This window comes from Pleurodeles waltl, chromosome 1_1 (assembly GCF_031143425.1).
Source record: "Pleurodeles waltl isolate 20211129_DDA chromosome 1_1, aPleWal1.hap1.20221129, whole genome shotgun sequence".
Classification (NCBI taxonomy): Eukaryota; Metazoa; Chordata; class Amphibia; order Caudata; family Salamandridae; genus Pleurodeles; species Pleurodeles waltl.
Genome location: NC_090436.1, coordinates 884580723 through 884597374, shown reverse-complemented (window position 1 = coordinate 884597374; position 16652 = coordinate 884580723). Strand labels below are relative to the sequence as shown.

General features: G+C 43.9%; 1 protein-coding gene across 4 annotated transcripts in view; it reads left to right on the top strand.

Moving 5' to 3' along the window:
* Positions 1-709: 709 nt before the first annotated feature.
* The window catches only part of LOC138288505 (transducin-like enhancer protein 4), a 241622-nt gene continuing 225679 nt past the window's right edge, over positions 710-16652 (top strand). For 2 of the 4 annotated variants that reach the window (XM_069230061.1, XM_069230055.1), the window contains exons 1-4: positions 710-1267; positions 1968-2065; positions 4029-4092; positions 4428-4472. In XM_069230061.1, coding sequence (XP_069086162.1) covers positions 1223-1267; positions 1968-2065; positions 4029-4092; positions 4428-4472 — 252 coding nt within the window. In that variant the 5' untranslated portion in view covers positions 710-1222. The remainder of the gene's footprint in view (positions 1268-1967; positions 2066-4028; positions 4093-4427; positions 4473-16652) is intronic. The other 2 variants (XM_069230063.1, XM_069230059.1) reach the window with 1 other exon arrangement.

The following is a 16652-nucleotide window of genomic DNA, read 5'->3' as shown; positions in this document are numbered from 1 at the left end:
TTCACTAATATTCAAGGGGGACAGAATGACAGCGCTCATCGACATAGAAGCACAAACGAGGCACTAGGAAAACAAATAAAAGGTCAGTTGTAATACCTAGTAGCATACACGCTCTCTACTGCTTTGTAACATGTAAAAACGTCCCTGTCTTGTTTGCAGGCGACCTTCACTGGAAACCGGGGCCTGACCCAAAATTGCAGAAGTCTGCCTGGACATATGGTAGAAGAAAGGGACTGTCCGGACAAATCCGGGACGCCTGGTCACCCTAGACAGGGTAAGGGATATCCCCATGTTATGAACCCACGCAGCCCGCTGCGGTGCTTGTAAAATGGAGGAAGCTGTTATCCGTGTGGAGTGCAGAGCCATGAATCCCCGCGCCCCCCTCCCCTCGCCACACAGAGCCGAGGCCGCGCATCTCCAGATAACCAGCAGCAGCAGCGCGGGCGGTGGCGTCGAAGGGCACCCACGTTACTTTGATTGACAGTCGAACAAATGTTTCCTCTGTTCTGACGCCCCGGAGCCAACGACGTCACCGATTCGCACGGGCTTCCAACACACTGATTGGTTACATTCCCTTGTGAAAGTTGGAAGGAGGCGGTACGTGCCCCCACGTGGGGACCTGATTGTAGCTAGACCCCACCCCCTTCCACACTTGGCCCTCGCGCTATTGGTGAGAAACCGTGAATACAGAACGGCAATTAACGTCCAGTCTGTTGCCATTGGACTGGTCGGGTGCAGAAGTGGGACGTTAGGATAGGGAGGGTCTGGCGGTGGCACGCTTTGCTCCCTGGGGCTTGTAGTTTATGCTTTACTGGTTACCAACTGTAAAATGTTTCTAGTGGACTACATCTCCCAGGAAGAGAGCGCAGCTGGGCTCTCTGGCTGTGTGGTGCTGTATCACAATGTGAATGACTCTTCGCGCGGCTGAGGAGCTCCGGCACAGAGGCTGAGGTTGGATCTGAGGCTCGGTGCTGTGGGAGTTAGCGTACCTGGGATAGGACAAACATCAAGGGTCGGAACTGTCGGGTGTCCAGCTGTGGAAGCACGAGCAGTACCGAGCAAGAGGACCCGCCTGTGTCGTTATTGTGTCCACACAGCTTTCCCGGAGCGTAGGGAACCGGATCATACTTCTCTGACGCTCTCCCGCCTGGCATGCGGGATCGATCCTCACGGGCACAGCTGCCACACACAGCACCCGCGAACCCCCACTCCGGCGGCGTGAATGATCCGAGACCTGAGCAAGATGTACCCCCAGTCCCGTCACCCGGTGAGTCTAAAAACCTGCAGAAGCACCGCAAACAAGAGCCTCTTCTTAATTGAACCCTTCCGCGCAAAACAACTGCCCTTCACAAGACCCCCTCGCAAACCCCTCCTCCCCCGAAATCGCACGGTGTCGTGCGACTATATCGGCAGGATGGTTAGTCAGCCTTGACCCCGATCACAGAGCCGTGCCCTCGCTTTCCGCTTGTGATCTGTGCCCACTTCCCCTTCTTCGAGTTATCGCTTCAGAGCCCTGCACTCACACCTTTTGAACCGTTCCAAGTCCTCCCCATCTCTCAGCGCCCTATTTCTTTCAGAGCCATGCTCTCTCCCCCTTTCTCAGAGTCGTGCCCTTTTCCAGTCTTCCGACACATCCCCTTCTTTTTAGGCGCCCCCACCATCCCCAGTTGCCCCTTCTCCCCTCCCTTCGAGCCATGCCCTTCGTCGCCTCTTTCTCCGAGACATGCACTTTTGTTTCTGAATCGTGCCCTCTTGTGCTACCTCTCATCAGGGCATGTTCTCTATTGCTCTCATCTTCTGAGCCCTGTCCCCATATCTCCCCCTTCTCCACACATTCCCTCTTCGCTCCCTTCTGACCAACTCCCTCTCTTTATAGCCATGACTTATCCGACCCCTTCCCTAAAGTCATGCCCTCTTCGCCTGTCAGTCCCCTTTGATGATGTCTAACCCACATTTCTCGCCCCTAGGCTCCCCACCAACCTTCCCAGCCTTTCAAGTTCACCATCTCGGAGTCTTGTGACCGCATCAAGGAGGAGTTTCAGTTCTTGCAGGCGCAGTACCACAGGTGAGGCCTGGTGGCTCGGGTTGATCCGGCCCGTGTGCTCTGCTCTTAATCTGCCATTGTTTTCCTTCCCTCGCCTTGTTTGTGTTTTCTTTACGAGGCGTTTGTGGCCTGCTGCGGGAGACAGGCGGGCGGGGGCAGACGGTGTGTACTGAGGAAAGGAAGCCATGGGGCGGGGTGGTGATTACCCCGCAGGGTAGGCGGGGTGTCAGTGACTGTGCTCAGCGCTTCTTTGGTTTCCTTTGTGTGTGAGAGGTGGTGAGGACACGCTTGGTGACTTCCTATTACTGTGACTCTTATCACTCCTGCCGAGACAGAGTGCACACCTACTCTCTTCTAAGGCCATCGTGTAGTGCGGTTATTGGCATGGGTCGATGTAGAAGTATTGATAGAGCTTTATTTATTTCTTCGATTCTGTGTAGCGCGGATTTTACCCAAGAGTATTGGACCTCTTTACGATAGAGCAGAGAGCGTTACAAGAGAAATTGAGAGTAACACGGTAGTAGGAACCAAAATGTAAGCTACTGTGGTTACTCATGACAAGTTACTTAATTACATCGTACGCAATAATTACATAAAATATATTTAGAGTAATTACGTAAGACATTCAAGGTTAGTTGCTCATAAGAATGATGTGATTTTTGCGACGTCATTGATACTGGAAGGACGAGGTAAACAAGATACATGCAGAGGGCATTCGGTTGCCTATTATGTCGTTCATACATTCCTGCAAATCCTTTCTGGTCTGGCCAGTGCCACGCTTTTTTTATATAAATAATTAACCCTTAGCTTTGGGTCCTCAATGTTACTTTCTGCGAGGGTTACATTACCTGTGCCTTCTGTTCCCCGGATTTAGTGGCTAGACTCCTCCCCATGGAACCCACTGCCCCCTCCCACAGAGCACAATGCCCCCTGACTCTTCCTTTAGAGGCACCGGTGCCCGCCCATGGCTCTTCTGTCTCATCCTGTTTCCACTCAATCTAGTGACCTCCGAGTGTGCTGGAAGATGCCCTGTGATCTCAGGTGAATAGGAAATGGCGCCGTCTTACTTTGTGGTGGCACTTGACCTCTGTATTCATCGGCTCTGTTCACGGGCACCTCCTGCTGACACTTACCTAATCCCTCATAACTGAAGTACAGTGTGGCCTTTAGGACGTTTCGCTGTTTTGAGGCAACACTTGCCGCACCCGGAAGCACTACGTTGTCTACCTTTGAAGAAAGGTGTAGAGAAACTTCCCCAGAAAAGAGCCTGTGGCCTCCGAGGGAATGGAGTGCATATACATATCCAGGAGCATTTTGATGTGGCTTTGGATTTTTTTTTAACTAGACCATGATGATTATTATTTTTTAACCATGGCTTTGGATTTTTTTTTTTAACTAGACCACGATGATTATTATTTTTTAACCAGTGCTCAGTAGAGTATCAGTGTGCTGGGGTTGGTCATTGCAATGCCTTGGAAACCATCTCTGCCAACCTGCATGAACCACACAAGGAGCGAAGATCCACCTTTGTCTCTGATCAGAGTCCCTATGTCCACTTACACATCGAAGGAAGAGACACCACCATGTTACCCTTTGTGATCAGACGGGAGCCACAAATCTGTCCCGCACCCCCCCATGTTACCTGATGAGCTTTCAAAGAACGTTATACCAGGGGGGGGCAAGATTCACTCCTTTACATGCTGACTGCCTCCATGCAAGGGTTGCACAGAGCCATGTCAGTGGATTTGACAATAGATGTGTTTATTAAAAAAAAAAAAATTGTGGAAAATCTTGAAGTAATACCGTGTGCAACAACAAGTGGAATAAGGCATCTGCAATAGATGGACTGTTTTCTTTGATCTAAAATTTAGGGTTGGTAGGATGTTCGCTTTTGATGTTTTCCAGACCATGTCTCGTGCTTCTTCCTTGCAGCTGGAAATCTGTTAACTACATCTGTAACTTCTACTGCCTTGTGTTTTAACAGTTTAAAACTGGAATGCGAGAAGCTGGCTAGTGAGAAGACAGAGATGCAGAGGCACTATGTTATGGTAAGAAAACTGCCTGTCGGCTGAGCTAGTTGCGTCTTGTAATCCTCATGGTTGAGTCTTGTGCATAAATGGTTGATTTATTTTGGAAGGAGGATGGCCTCTCTGAGTCAAGTGAATCTGTTTGTTAAAGGTTAGGTAAATAATCTGAATATATATATATATTTTAATATAGTTACCTTGTATTGGACATTTGGAATTTGTAGTATAGTAGACTCTAAGCCCCCCTCCCCCCAAACACACACACACCACCAAGCGCACAAAAACCTTGAAACAAAAACATGGGACATTTGACAAAATGTTATCTTACCAGAATCTATATGTTTTGTCTTCTGTAGTATTACGAGATGTCCTATGGATTGAATATAGAGATGCACAAACAGGTAAGAAGATATCCATGTACTTATTCTGTTGTCGATTGTTTCTTTATTTAAACCACCCACTCAGTGTATTTCTTTTGGGCTGTGTGTACCTGCATTCTCACATGTGAGCATGTTTTTGTAGAACAGTCTTCATGGTTGAAAGACCCTTGCTGATTTTAGTGCTCACTTGTCCACATCTATTTCTACCATTTCAGCCCACCCTCTCTTCCTAAAGAAGTCCTTGTGAAGGACTACCACGCAAGCTTCATTAATTGTGTACTTGGTAGTGTTGTGAAATAAAATATATTGTTTTGTCATGCAGCAGGAACATTTGAAGTGCTTTCCCCAACTTGTTTGTGTTTCTGAACACTAAAGAGCGACATAAAACTCTATTTTTGATGTCAAATATTACGGAGGTGGATTTACAAGATATAATGTTACTTTTGTTTTTTGTTAAAACTTTAAATGTTAGTAGATTATATTCGGAATTTCAAAAACAAACCATGATTCTTTTTTTTTGTGGACTTTTGAGTCCTTTGAAGTGTTACTTGATACGAGTTGTAAATTCGTTGAGTAAATGAGCCAGTGGCTATGACTTAAATTCACAAATGCGCAGACTGTTTCCAGTCTACGTCAGAGTTGTCTCAATGGATATGGCAGTCACTAGTATTATATATTGCTGTTTTTTTTTCCATCAATTTTGAGTTGTGTTTTTAAGCAATCTTGTTTGATGTTGGGCCTTACATTGCATTGGTTTTGGTTACATTGCTTTAGCATTATTTTACTTTTAAAATCAAATTGGATTGCTGTAGAGAGGAAAAAAAAAAGTATGAGTTTTGTTCAGTGTGAAAATAAAAACATCATAGTGATGGTTTCCTTTCTTTAGTGTCAAACAGTGGTGTTTTCTGAATTTTTACCCTTTTACTCAAACATAAGCCGAATTAAATATGGTCTCAATGTCCCATTAACTTGGATATTGTTTTCAAGAACTTTGATGGGCAACCAGGGAATTTAGCTTGTACTTATGGTGCGAATGGGTTTTTGATTACAATATTTCGGTTCAAATCCTTCATGCAATTATGTTGATGACAGCATTCCCACTAATGGGAAGTGCCTAATTATGATGAGATTGCTGGATTAGGGAGAATCATAGTTCATTAGAATATCAGTTTTCCATTACTGTCAGTGTTGCTTAAATTAGTAATGTAAATAAGTTTCTTGTGTGAACTGCGCATAAATGCTGACTGGCGTAATCAGTTCTGACGGCCCAAACAAAATGAAGTGCTAGACCTGCAAAGCTGTCAATATCAGTGTTTGGTTTGGTTTTTGTCATCCACATGTGGGAATAACTAGGGCTTGGTGGCTCTGTGTCCAGTGCAGCTTTGCACTTGGCTCCAGTCCAGATTTTGCACCGTTTCCAAAGTCCTGTGTGCGATACACATCATATAACAGTGTGCATTCATTTTGTCTTTTGGCGGTGAGGCAACCAGGCTTCACAGATTGCTCCCTCTACTTCCTTAATAATAGCAATTCATCAAGCGCACCGATCTACACTTCCACCACAGGTGGTCACCTACAAACCAGAAGAGCGTGGTCCGACCGCTTGGAAACTGACGGCCCTGCAGGCAGCATGCTTGTGGCACTGCCTTTCTTTCCTCTGATCATCCCTCCTTCCTCCCCACGGAGCACAGAAGCAGATCTATCAGTCTTCATTTGCTTGTGCAGGAAGCCAGCCTCGGCTCTCCTACCTCTCACTTCCAGATGCTTCCAGAAGATGACCTTCTAGTAAGCCCCAGGGGTGGGAGAGAGGTCTCTCTTAAATCCTGCGTGGGACGAGGTTGAAGATTGTCAGGCCAATTCATGCATGGTCTCTGCAGACTCAAGAGCTGGATGTTACCCGATTTGGAGTAGCCCTGCTATCTGAGACCTTTGGGTCTCTCTCTGTACCCCGTTTCTTAACTGTAGTCTACCACTCCACGTTCGTTTTGTTGAGTCATTTTTTTGGAACAGAACATGTAGGCTATGATTACGCCTCGGCTCTTTGATTTGCCGAGCATACGAAAGGATAAGTGCAAAGCCGACATTCTCTGTGGGTCTTCAGGCATCCAATATTTGGGTGCCTGATCCGACCCCCTCCCACTTCGTCTGTCGATGCTTCTAATCAGTCATCCCTTGCTGATTTTGATAGAGGACTGTTAAAATGAAACCTTCAGGGAATTTTTCATTCTGAAAGGAAAGCTAATGTAATTAGTATCAATTAAAGCACATTTGGTAAATTGGATTTCGTCTTAATTAAGCTTGCATAATGTTGCCAATTTTTTACAATTATGTTTGCGAACATAATTAATTAAAATTTTAGTAACCGAGTAAATAGCATTAGAATGTTTTATATAATTATTTGTTTTTCACAAATGGTTTTGGTTACTGAAGAACTCTGCTGCTGTCTAGTGAGCTTGAATCGTTGAGATTTGAGGCAGCAGGAGTCGAGGTTTATGAATAACGACTTGGGGAGTGGGATTTTGGGCTGTGCTGCGTTGGCGTGTTCACTATTGGACTTTGTGACGTTTGAGTGTGCAGACTAAAATCATGACTGTAAACAGAATTTCTGCTGTCCAATCCGTCAGTTGATGGGAATAAAAAAATGGTGCATGTGAGCGAGATTGTTGCGAGTGACATTCTTCAAAGGCGCTCCCTATCAAATAGTACCTTGTTCACAGCCATTTGTGTGTCTTCCATTGCTTACATTGTTGTTACTCGTGTATGAGCATTTTGTCATAGGGAGGAGTTTGTCTTGACAATTAATATCACACACAGGCACACTCTTTATGCCATTCTTAATGCATTTGAGTGCAGTTTCACTGTTGGACCACCTTGTCTGGTCTAAGTGGACCCAGAACCCACACCTACTTGTGAACATCAATATGATGCTCTACTGTGTTACCTGTGTATCTGCTAGCGCCTAGAAGCAACAACTGAAGCAGTCGTTGGTTAGGAACCTTTGATGCCGTGACATTGTTTGCTGACATACAGGTTTTTCTCGATAAATACTGTATGTTTTGTATACAGTGAACCCGCGTCTCTGTTGTTTATTTGTGCTTTGGGTAAAGGGTGGCTATTTTATGTTTCTTTGTGTGTGTTTGTGTGTGCGCGCGCGCAATATGTATAATCTCCTTGCTTTTTTTTTTTTTTTTTTTTTTTTTTTTTTAAAGGGCGCAGCCGCTTCAGGGATGTAAATTTTATTGCTAGACTTGGGCAACAAGCGCTGGTGAGTGCTGCTGAAATATTAATTGAATAGAAATGAGAGGGCTTGACTCTCTGATGGGCCAGCCCTGGCTGCAGCAGTCGATGGTGAATGATGATAAATGGCACGAGGAACCTTTTAGCAAACTGTAATAACTCCGAGGAGGGAGGCCGTATAGATTTGCATTCTATCTGATCCCTCCCTCCGGCACCAAGCGGATTGCCAATACTGCTTGTTTAGCATTTTCTAAGGGCAATAGGATATTGATTTCTGCCGTGCAAGGAACAGCTCTATTTTCACCGCGCGGCAGAGTATTGCAGGTCGTTAAGAAGAAATTGACTTGAAGAGGCCTGGCTGCTGCCCATCATGGAGCGAATAAAGCAAAGCTGCTGGAGCATGGTGGAGCGCCGAGATGGGGCCCTCAGCAATTTGTTGCTATTAATTTACCATGCTCGACAGCAAATCAATGGGCATCTACTTCATCTGCTGCAGAAAATGCTGTCCAGGGCAGATAAAAGGCCCAGCGTGGCTCTGGCAGGCCAGCGGATTGGGCAGGCCGGGGCCGGAGTTAATGTGTAAATAAGTGAAATCAGGGCCACTGTTGCAGAGGAAGCGGTTTTTAATTAGGTTAGGTCTTTTTAGCGAGCTATTTTAGAAAGAGAGAAGCGGAAGTGCGGTGGGCTTTGGGGAAGATTTATTGCAGACAAGAAGGTAATGCATGACATCCTCACTTTGCACTCCGTGCTTCACTCCCCTCCCCCAGCTTTAATCCCATATGGGCGACTGGCCTATGGGTTTAGGTATCCTGTTTGAAGTTGTATTGTGGCTTATTATTATTATTATTTTTTTTTACTGTTGTATTCTTGTGGTTTATTTAACTGTGCTCATGCTTGTGGTGTTGTGGAGAGGAGGGTGGCATGCGTGTCTGGGAGCAGTTTATATTGTAGTATAAAAGTTATAGGCCTCCCCTACAGTTAGTTACACCAGGGGGACTTGATTTCCATTTCAAACTGGTTTGCTGATGGGCGTGCTGAGAATTGAAAGCAGCTATGTAGGGTCGCACAGTTATGGTAGCTGTCCATTGTAGTGCATCAGCAACTTCATTTGATTTTTTTTTTTTCCTTTGTTCTTTAAGCAAACCAAGTGATTAGATGCTCCCTAACAAACAAGCATTCAAAGGATGCACCCGTTTTCAGAATAGATTGTATGAGGGTGTGATTATGGTGAGTAGGTTGTTTCTAGTAGGACACAAAAGAAGAGGTCACATTCCAGTGGACGACACACACAAAGGTCAGCTTGAGTACCCCAAATAAAGGCAATAATGGTGTACCTCAGAACTGTGAAAGCATGGAGAGTTGGGATGGGCAGAACAGTTGTTGTAGCCTGTAATACAATTCTGTGCTAAACATGTCCCTGTGAGCAGCATGATTGTTGATCGATCGCCATAGAAATTTGTGGCAGCTGGCAGGTAACATGTTAGACCCCTGCAAGGTAGCAGCAGCCTTTCAATTTTCCAAAGTCAGTAAACTGAATTCCATTAAATTGGCTAATGCTTGTTATCGTTAACTCTTGGAAACAGCCCAAGTGGGGTATGAACTGCTATGTACAGAAAAAGATTTTCTGTTATTTTCGGCAGTACAATATATGGCATACATACTATCTTTGAAGGATGCTCTTTATGGTATGCTTCAGTTTTCACAGAGAATATCTTTCTTGTCCCTTCAGTCTAATCTTTCATATCTCTTTTTCTATAATATTTGCTTGAACGTTTTTTTCCGTTTTAAATGACAAAATCTTCCTTTGTTGCAGTTACGTTAAAAAGACCCAAGTCAAAAAATATTTTGAGAAGGCAGATGTGAAGTGTGCAGCTGTCTCATAAACCTAAACTCATTTTTTACATTCCTAGTGTTGGTACATCATTTTGTAATGAGAAATAGAGCCATTGTAAATATTCTGACATTTGTTTTATTCAATTTATGGAAAGGAGTGATCAAAAGTATGCAAAAATGTACACATGGAATACTTGAAAAACATACACTAATTTGGGTTCTAGATTGTAACAAGCACATGCGCTATCTGGTATCCCAAGCAAGACCTCCCCTTTCCAAATGACTGAACTGAATCACACTTTCGCATTTGCTTATTTTTGTCTCGCTCTAAGCACAAAAAGAGAACAGGTTTGTATGCTTGTTTTCCCTTGTACCTGTCACCTTACAACCTTTTCAGATGGCCACGGTAGACTGTTTCCCAAAAAAAACATTTCTAGCTCTTGGCTGAAGCTACTATATGAATGTGTGAATGTTTATTTTTCTGCTTCCCTCGTTCTTCTTGCTTGTGCCAATGGATTTTGTCGGTTTCCAGCACAAAACTAGACAGTAAATATCGTCTTGGACTTCCAGAAAGATACTAGATTTTTGCGAATATCGTCAGCCTGTTTCCTCATTATTTTTTGGGGGCTGTGATAATTGATGTTTGGAGCAAATGCACGTTAGCTTTGTTAATGGAATTCCAGGTTTCTTGTTTTAAACCTTGCAATTAAGGTGAAGTGGCTGGTAGGAAACCATGTCGACGAGGGGGGCTTTGAAATTACTTGTGATTTGTAGCCTTGCTGTTGGTATGAAGCACTTCATGATATTTTCTGTAAGCAGTGTGGCCTTGACGTGATTGGCAGCAAGCCCATAGGCTCTTCAGTGCTTGTTTCTTTTGGAAGGTGATGACATGGCTAAGTTATCACTCTTAACTCCCCAAACCTGGTGTTGGTGAGCGAGTGTTTCCTGATGGCCAGACACACCAAGGCTTGCTTCTGCTCCCTTCTCGGGACCCTATCCCCTCATTAACCAATCACTGGCTTTTCTGCAGCATTAATCAGCATGACCTTCTTCCAGAGTCACATACCCGTAAGCTGCGCATTTGCTGTCTTTATGAAAATAAGACCTTTTATTTTGTCTTCAAGGAAGGGAGAGCCCACCACAGAAGTGCTGTTTCACATAAGCTCTGTAACCCGATCTGCCTTAGTCTTACGCACTTGCGGTTTCCTTGAGCTGTGATTTCTGGCTTAGCGGTGGAGTGTAGAATTATAGTAAACCATACTATAAGTGTGCATGGGGCTACAAAGTGATGTTGAGGAGGCCAGACAATCTTAAGTGCATGGTAGGAAAATAACTAGGAGCCCAGGGCGAGATTACATCCATAATTCCCTGTTTTTCAGACAGGCAACAGATTGTTATTATGAAAAATGTGAGCATCTAGCAAGAGGGAAAATGACTATGTGGGGAAGGCGAGCAGAAAAGACAAGTGTACTGTTTATGAAGAGCAGCTCTCGCACAGACTGCTACAAGATCTTGCGAGTGTGGCATTATGAAGCTCATCGTCATGATTTGTAGCCGTGGACGCATTGGTCTTGTGTTTCAGCGACTGGCGTCCAGGTTTGCATTTGGGAGCTATGCGCTGTAAGACTAGCTTCCCACTTTAGGCAAACGTGTCATGTTGGGGCCATTTCTGCCAGTATCCTCTTCATTTTGCATACATTATCTGCTGCATTTTTGGGTCTTCCCATAGTCTTCTCTTGATCGTATCTATTATCCAGTAGGCAGTTTGTACCCCTGGAGGCTGGGGCATAATTTTTTTCTTCCCGATGCTGATGGAGAGCGAGAAAGATAAGAAAACTGTGACAAAGGGGAAAGCGAAGATCAAAAAACTGTGCAAGAGTGAGATAGAAAGGCAAGTAGGTATATGGTCCGTGCTGGAGTAGGAGGTCTGTGGTGTAAATGGGATTAGGCACAATGAGTATTCAGCAACCAGTATTCATCAGTGGTGTCTTACGAGTCGGGAATGTTTTATGTATATAACTTTGGCTTTTATCTGATCCCTTCTGAGCTCATGCACTCTTGAGATGTGAAGGTGAATGTCCTATCCCGCTTTCTCGGATGAATTTCCTCATTTTCCTTATTCCGCTTGCCGTGCAGGGAATGCTTGAGTTTGAAACACTGACGTTAGGAAAGGTAGTGATGAAGGTGTGGTAATAAATTATGCCAACCAGCTATTTACTTTGGCTGCAGGTGGCTGGTTCTCACCTGTGTTTAGCCATACATTGAACACACCTGTTTTATGGACTTCCAGAGAGTACACCCTAAGGCCCTGTGAGAGCTCTGACGATAATAGTCCCTAATTAATAGGCTTCCTAATGTCCCTTTGTGAAGAGTGGAGTGAAACGTGTCATGGTTGAGAACTTTGGGACAATAAAAATAGCGTGAGATCGGTCCTGTTCTAGGCCCTGGTGACCCACATATCATCCGCTGCATGTCTACTGAATAACTTGCTGCAGGGGAAGGGGCCGGGGAGATTAGCCACAGTTCTAACCATGGTGCTGAGGATTGTTGATTCTGGTGATGTCTGTGCTGGTGTGTGTTCTGTGATCATGTTAACCTGTCGGTGACAATGAACACTTGGTTGGTTACTTGAGTCGAAGATCTGCATGCAGCCTGTGAGTCAGTTTCCGGTTCTGATGAAGCCCAGCAGAATACTGTCGAGTCACGCGCTCCCAATGATAGTAGGAAAAAACTCAGATCATTGTGCCAGCCGAAACTGTAACCGTCCATAGATTCCCAGGAAAAAGGAAATGGACTCTTGGTTTAAACAGCCACACGCTGAACTCGCGCGCTGTTTCGCCGCAAGGGGCGAGCAAGCTGAACGAAAGGCAGAGAAGCTGGTTTGACTCCGAAGGTTAATACACCCACAGAGTAGCTTCGTGTGAGGAGCTGTGCCTCCCTTTTTCATCTTCTAATAATTAAGAGAGAGTCTGCAAATGAACTCCAAAAATGCTGCTACTCGGTTTCCAAAACAACATTAAAACAAATACTTGTGCCATTGATTGTCCCGTAAACTGGACAAAAAGGGTGATATTCACGAAGATGCAAATAACACGTGTTAATAACCCCGCGGTGCAGATGAGATTTTCCGCTGGGGCAAATGTTATTAGCTCTCTATTTACACTAAGATCTAAAAAGAGTGTCCGCAGTAGCTGCACCAGTGAGTGGTGAGCATGCTGTTACCATCTCCACGCTGACATGCCTGAACATCTGTCACAAGAGAACTTGGTTGTATAAATCTGGACCACCCCAAGTGTGTTCCAGTTTGGGAAATAATTGAAGACTCGCCTCTTAAAATTACACAACATCACAATGCAGTAACAGAACACAAGCTAGCTACTTCTCCTATCGCTTACGGACTTTATGCTTGCCTTTGAGCCTGTACTGTTTGTGCTACATTTTGGCTTGGTTCGTGCTATAGAAATACTAAATAGATACGTACGTACATACATACATACTTACATACATACATACATACATATTAGCTTGAGTTAACACGGGAGGAGTGCTGGTTACACTTACAATTCTAAATCTCAATGCAGTAAGCGCCTGTTTCAACACTATCTCTTGGCTCTAAAAAGGCCCAAAAGAGCCCAGAGATGGCAAGTGTGTGAGATGCAAAGAGCGCGTGAGTGACAGCATGATAGACAGCGTGAGATTTATAGCGAAATCCATCCCAAAGTAGAAAAAACATTTTCTGAGCCAGTAGCACTCTCTGTTTGGCTGCCAATGCAGACCTATTCGCTTTGGCAGTGATTTTTAGCATTGGCTTTGGAAAATATAAAACCATAAAAGGGGCAGTGATTTGCCTGAGTGCATGTGTAATCCCATATAATTGCATATTATGTGTCATAACAGAACAGCATGCTGATGCATGAATACAGCTTGACACCGTTGCCATTTAAGTTTATTTTTTAATTACGGATTCATGTTGGTGGACAAGGTGAGAATGAAGATTTTTTTTTTTTTCATGAAATTCTTGGGTCCGTGATTGTAAGAGATGTCAAAGCAGCAGTTATTTCAAGCTGACACTCGTGTTGTGTAATTCTCGAAAATGGTACTTCTGTTTTCAAGATATTTCAGTACCTCCTACTGATACTCCTACATAATATATATGATGTGTAAAATAATGTGCAGGGGTGTTTCTTGATAGAAAGTTGTGCTCGCTGGGGCCTGTAGTGTGTGGACAGAATAAACTTCAAAGACCAGTTTTAAAACATGCCGGGGGTGCGCCGATTTAAAAAAAAAAAAAAAAAAAAAAAAAAAAAAAAAACACCTTTTTATTGCGAGACGTGTTTATGTATGCGTGGTGTCTGCTGGCTGCGATGTGTATTTTACTGAAACTTTTTAGGGTCGAGCGTGCAAGCGCTCTGGCCCCTGTTGTAATCTTTCTGTGGGCTTTTAACCACGCTTATATCACGCCCATCAGTTTGGTAGGTTCCTGGGCTTGCCTTTTTAAAATTCACTTGACTTCTTTAGAGGAATGCATGCATACCTTTTCCAGTCTCTAGCCCTCCTTGACAGCACCGGTAAACTACTGAAAACCTATGCGGCTCGTTGTTTTCCGAATGGCTTCTGGACTACTTTTTATTTTTATTTCCTTTGCAGCACGTTCTCGCTGGGCAGTAGTCGAGCACTTAGCATGACACCGACCCTGTTACATGGATAATTGCACTTTTGCCAATACGTTTGACTGCGAGCAAACTTGTTTCCTTTTGTCTGTCTCCTTCACGCTCATGGTGATATGTGATTTATTTTGGGAATCTGAAAAGACATAGATAATAACATGGTGTTCTAGTGCTTCCATACAAGACACACACATGTTTTTTTTTGTTATATGATCTTCTAACAATTTACAATTTTATTTCAGAAGAAACCTTTTTATTTCACAGCATTTCGGAAGTGCTTTCGTAGCAATGCATGTTGGCATGTGCAAATGACCAAAAAGTGTCACATGATTAGGCATTCCTTGCTGCTAATATTAGTTAGTCAATTTAGTCGCATAATTTTGTCCTATGCTGCTGCATTAACTTGAGTGGCACTGACTGATCACTGACAAACGCACGTTGATTATGTGAATGATCTGGAGTAGAAAGTGGCAGATTTTTTTCCCTATTTTTTGCGATTTGTCCCATCCACCACCTCCACCCACCAGCATCATTGGCTTGCCCAACACTTTATATAAGCTAAGTGATTTCTCTTGTAGGGTAGATTATTAAAATGCCTTTTGTCCTGCAGCTTCTGAAAAGGTTACCATACACAACACATACCTTGAAATATAACATTAGTATCCTCAAAGCACTGGTAATAGATGTCAAAATGGCAAACTTAACTTTGCTAATTTTCACAAACTTCAGTTAAACCGAAGACTATGTTGGCGGCATCTAGATTTGGTCACATGACAAGAACCAGATACCTGCTGCAGGTGCAACACTTGGAGTGATTCGCCAGTTTAAAATAGTGTACAATCCACTGGATTGGGTGGACAGTTAAGAAGTAATAAACCATAACTAATCAAATATAGCAGAGTTGTGTTTATGTAAGTATGCATATGTAAAATGGTTCAGACTCCAAACTTACCTTCTGCTTAGACAGAAACCTAAATTAACATTCAAATAGGAAAGGATACTATGTTTCATCTAGAAACAAACTTAGCACTGCCAACATTTGAACTTGGAAGATGTCTGTTAGTAGTACTGGTGGTGGTGGAAGAGAAAGCTTAATATAACGCCAACACGTTTAACATGTTCTCATACACTGTTGCTTTTCTAAAGTTTTACGCAATCTAGTGCTGCCTGTTTTCTGATGGCTTCCCTGCCTCTCAAGGTGCTATCAGCTGTTCTTGGAGGTAAACGAGGAGACAGTACATGGGGCCTTATTTAGAGTTTGTCAGAGAAGGACATGTGCCAAAAGTAATAGATGTCCTGTCTGCTTCTAGGGCCCATAATTTTTGGTCATGTGAAGAAACACGAAATCATGAATAAAAAAAATAAAAAATCTCAAGTTCTGATCTTGTTGAGATGACTGGCAGTCTGGTCAGTAATCCAAGCTGTGCTGTCCTGTTACCTGATTTGGATCAGCCATCATTGCTATGCTGCATGTCATGCAGTTGCGATGCAGTTTAGCTTACCCTGCAAGCAGTTTCCTGCTGGGCCACACTAGACTGACTTGAAAGTAGAGAGAGTATTGAAAGATTGGGAGCCCTGCGCATGCTTGGGTTCTTGGTAAATAAATGTTATAAATGCGTTAGGGTATTAGCCATAATGCTGTGGACTTTGGTGGGTCCAGCTCGCCGGTGTTTAAGGAGCAGAGCGCAACATGCACTGCTTTATTTGGTGCAGAGGCAACCCACAGGCGCGGCTTGACAATCTAGTTTCCCTCCCTGCTACTCAACGATGTAATGTACTGTGATAGAGAGTTGTCCTCTGACTGACAATGACAACCATTTCTAGTGACCTAACTGCCCATGGGACACAGGTAGCTGCTTGATTATTGTAGTTTATAGAAATCACGGACGGAATAAGGTGGTGTGCAAATAGCCCAATTAACAGTTTGGCATCAATATTAAGGAGAGATATAGGACAGTTAGATCCACACAAAGTTGGAGCTTTGCGAGGCTTGGGTATTATCACTATGCATGCCTTAAGCATGGATACTGTGAGGGAGCCAGAGGAGGCAAATGCGTTATTGAGTCGTGTCAGAATGGGGACCAGTTTGTGGCAAAAGCTTTTATAAAAAAATTGCAGAAAAGCCCTCTGGACCTGGGGACTTCAGAGGTTTAAGTCGGGCAATGACGTAGATCACTTGATCAGTACGTATGGGATGGTCAAGGGCTTCAACTATGTGAAGCAGGAGTTTTGTTACAAGTTGAGGTGATAGATAAGTCAAGGGATCCTCATCAGGTCCCTGTGAATCAGTGTACAATGTTTTGCAGAAGTTCTTGAAAGCCTCTGCAATCTGTGTGTCTGATCAGTGATGCGGGTAGGTTTAATCACTTGGACATTCCAGGACTGCCGTTTGGCCTCCAAGCGATGTGCCAGGAGTCTCCTGCATCTGTTTCCGTCCAGGGTAAATATATGTTTCAATTGGAGC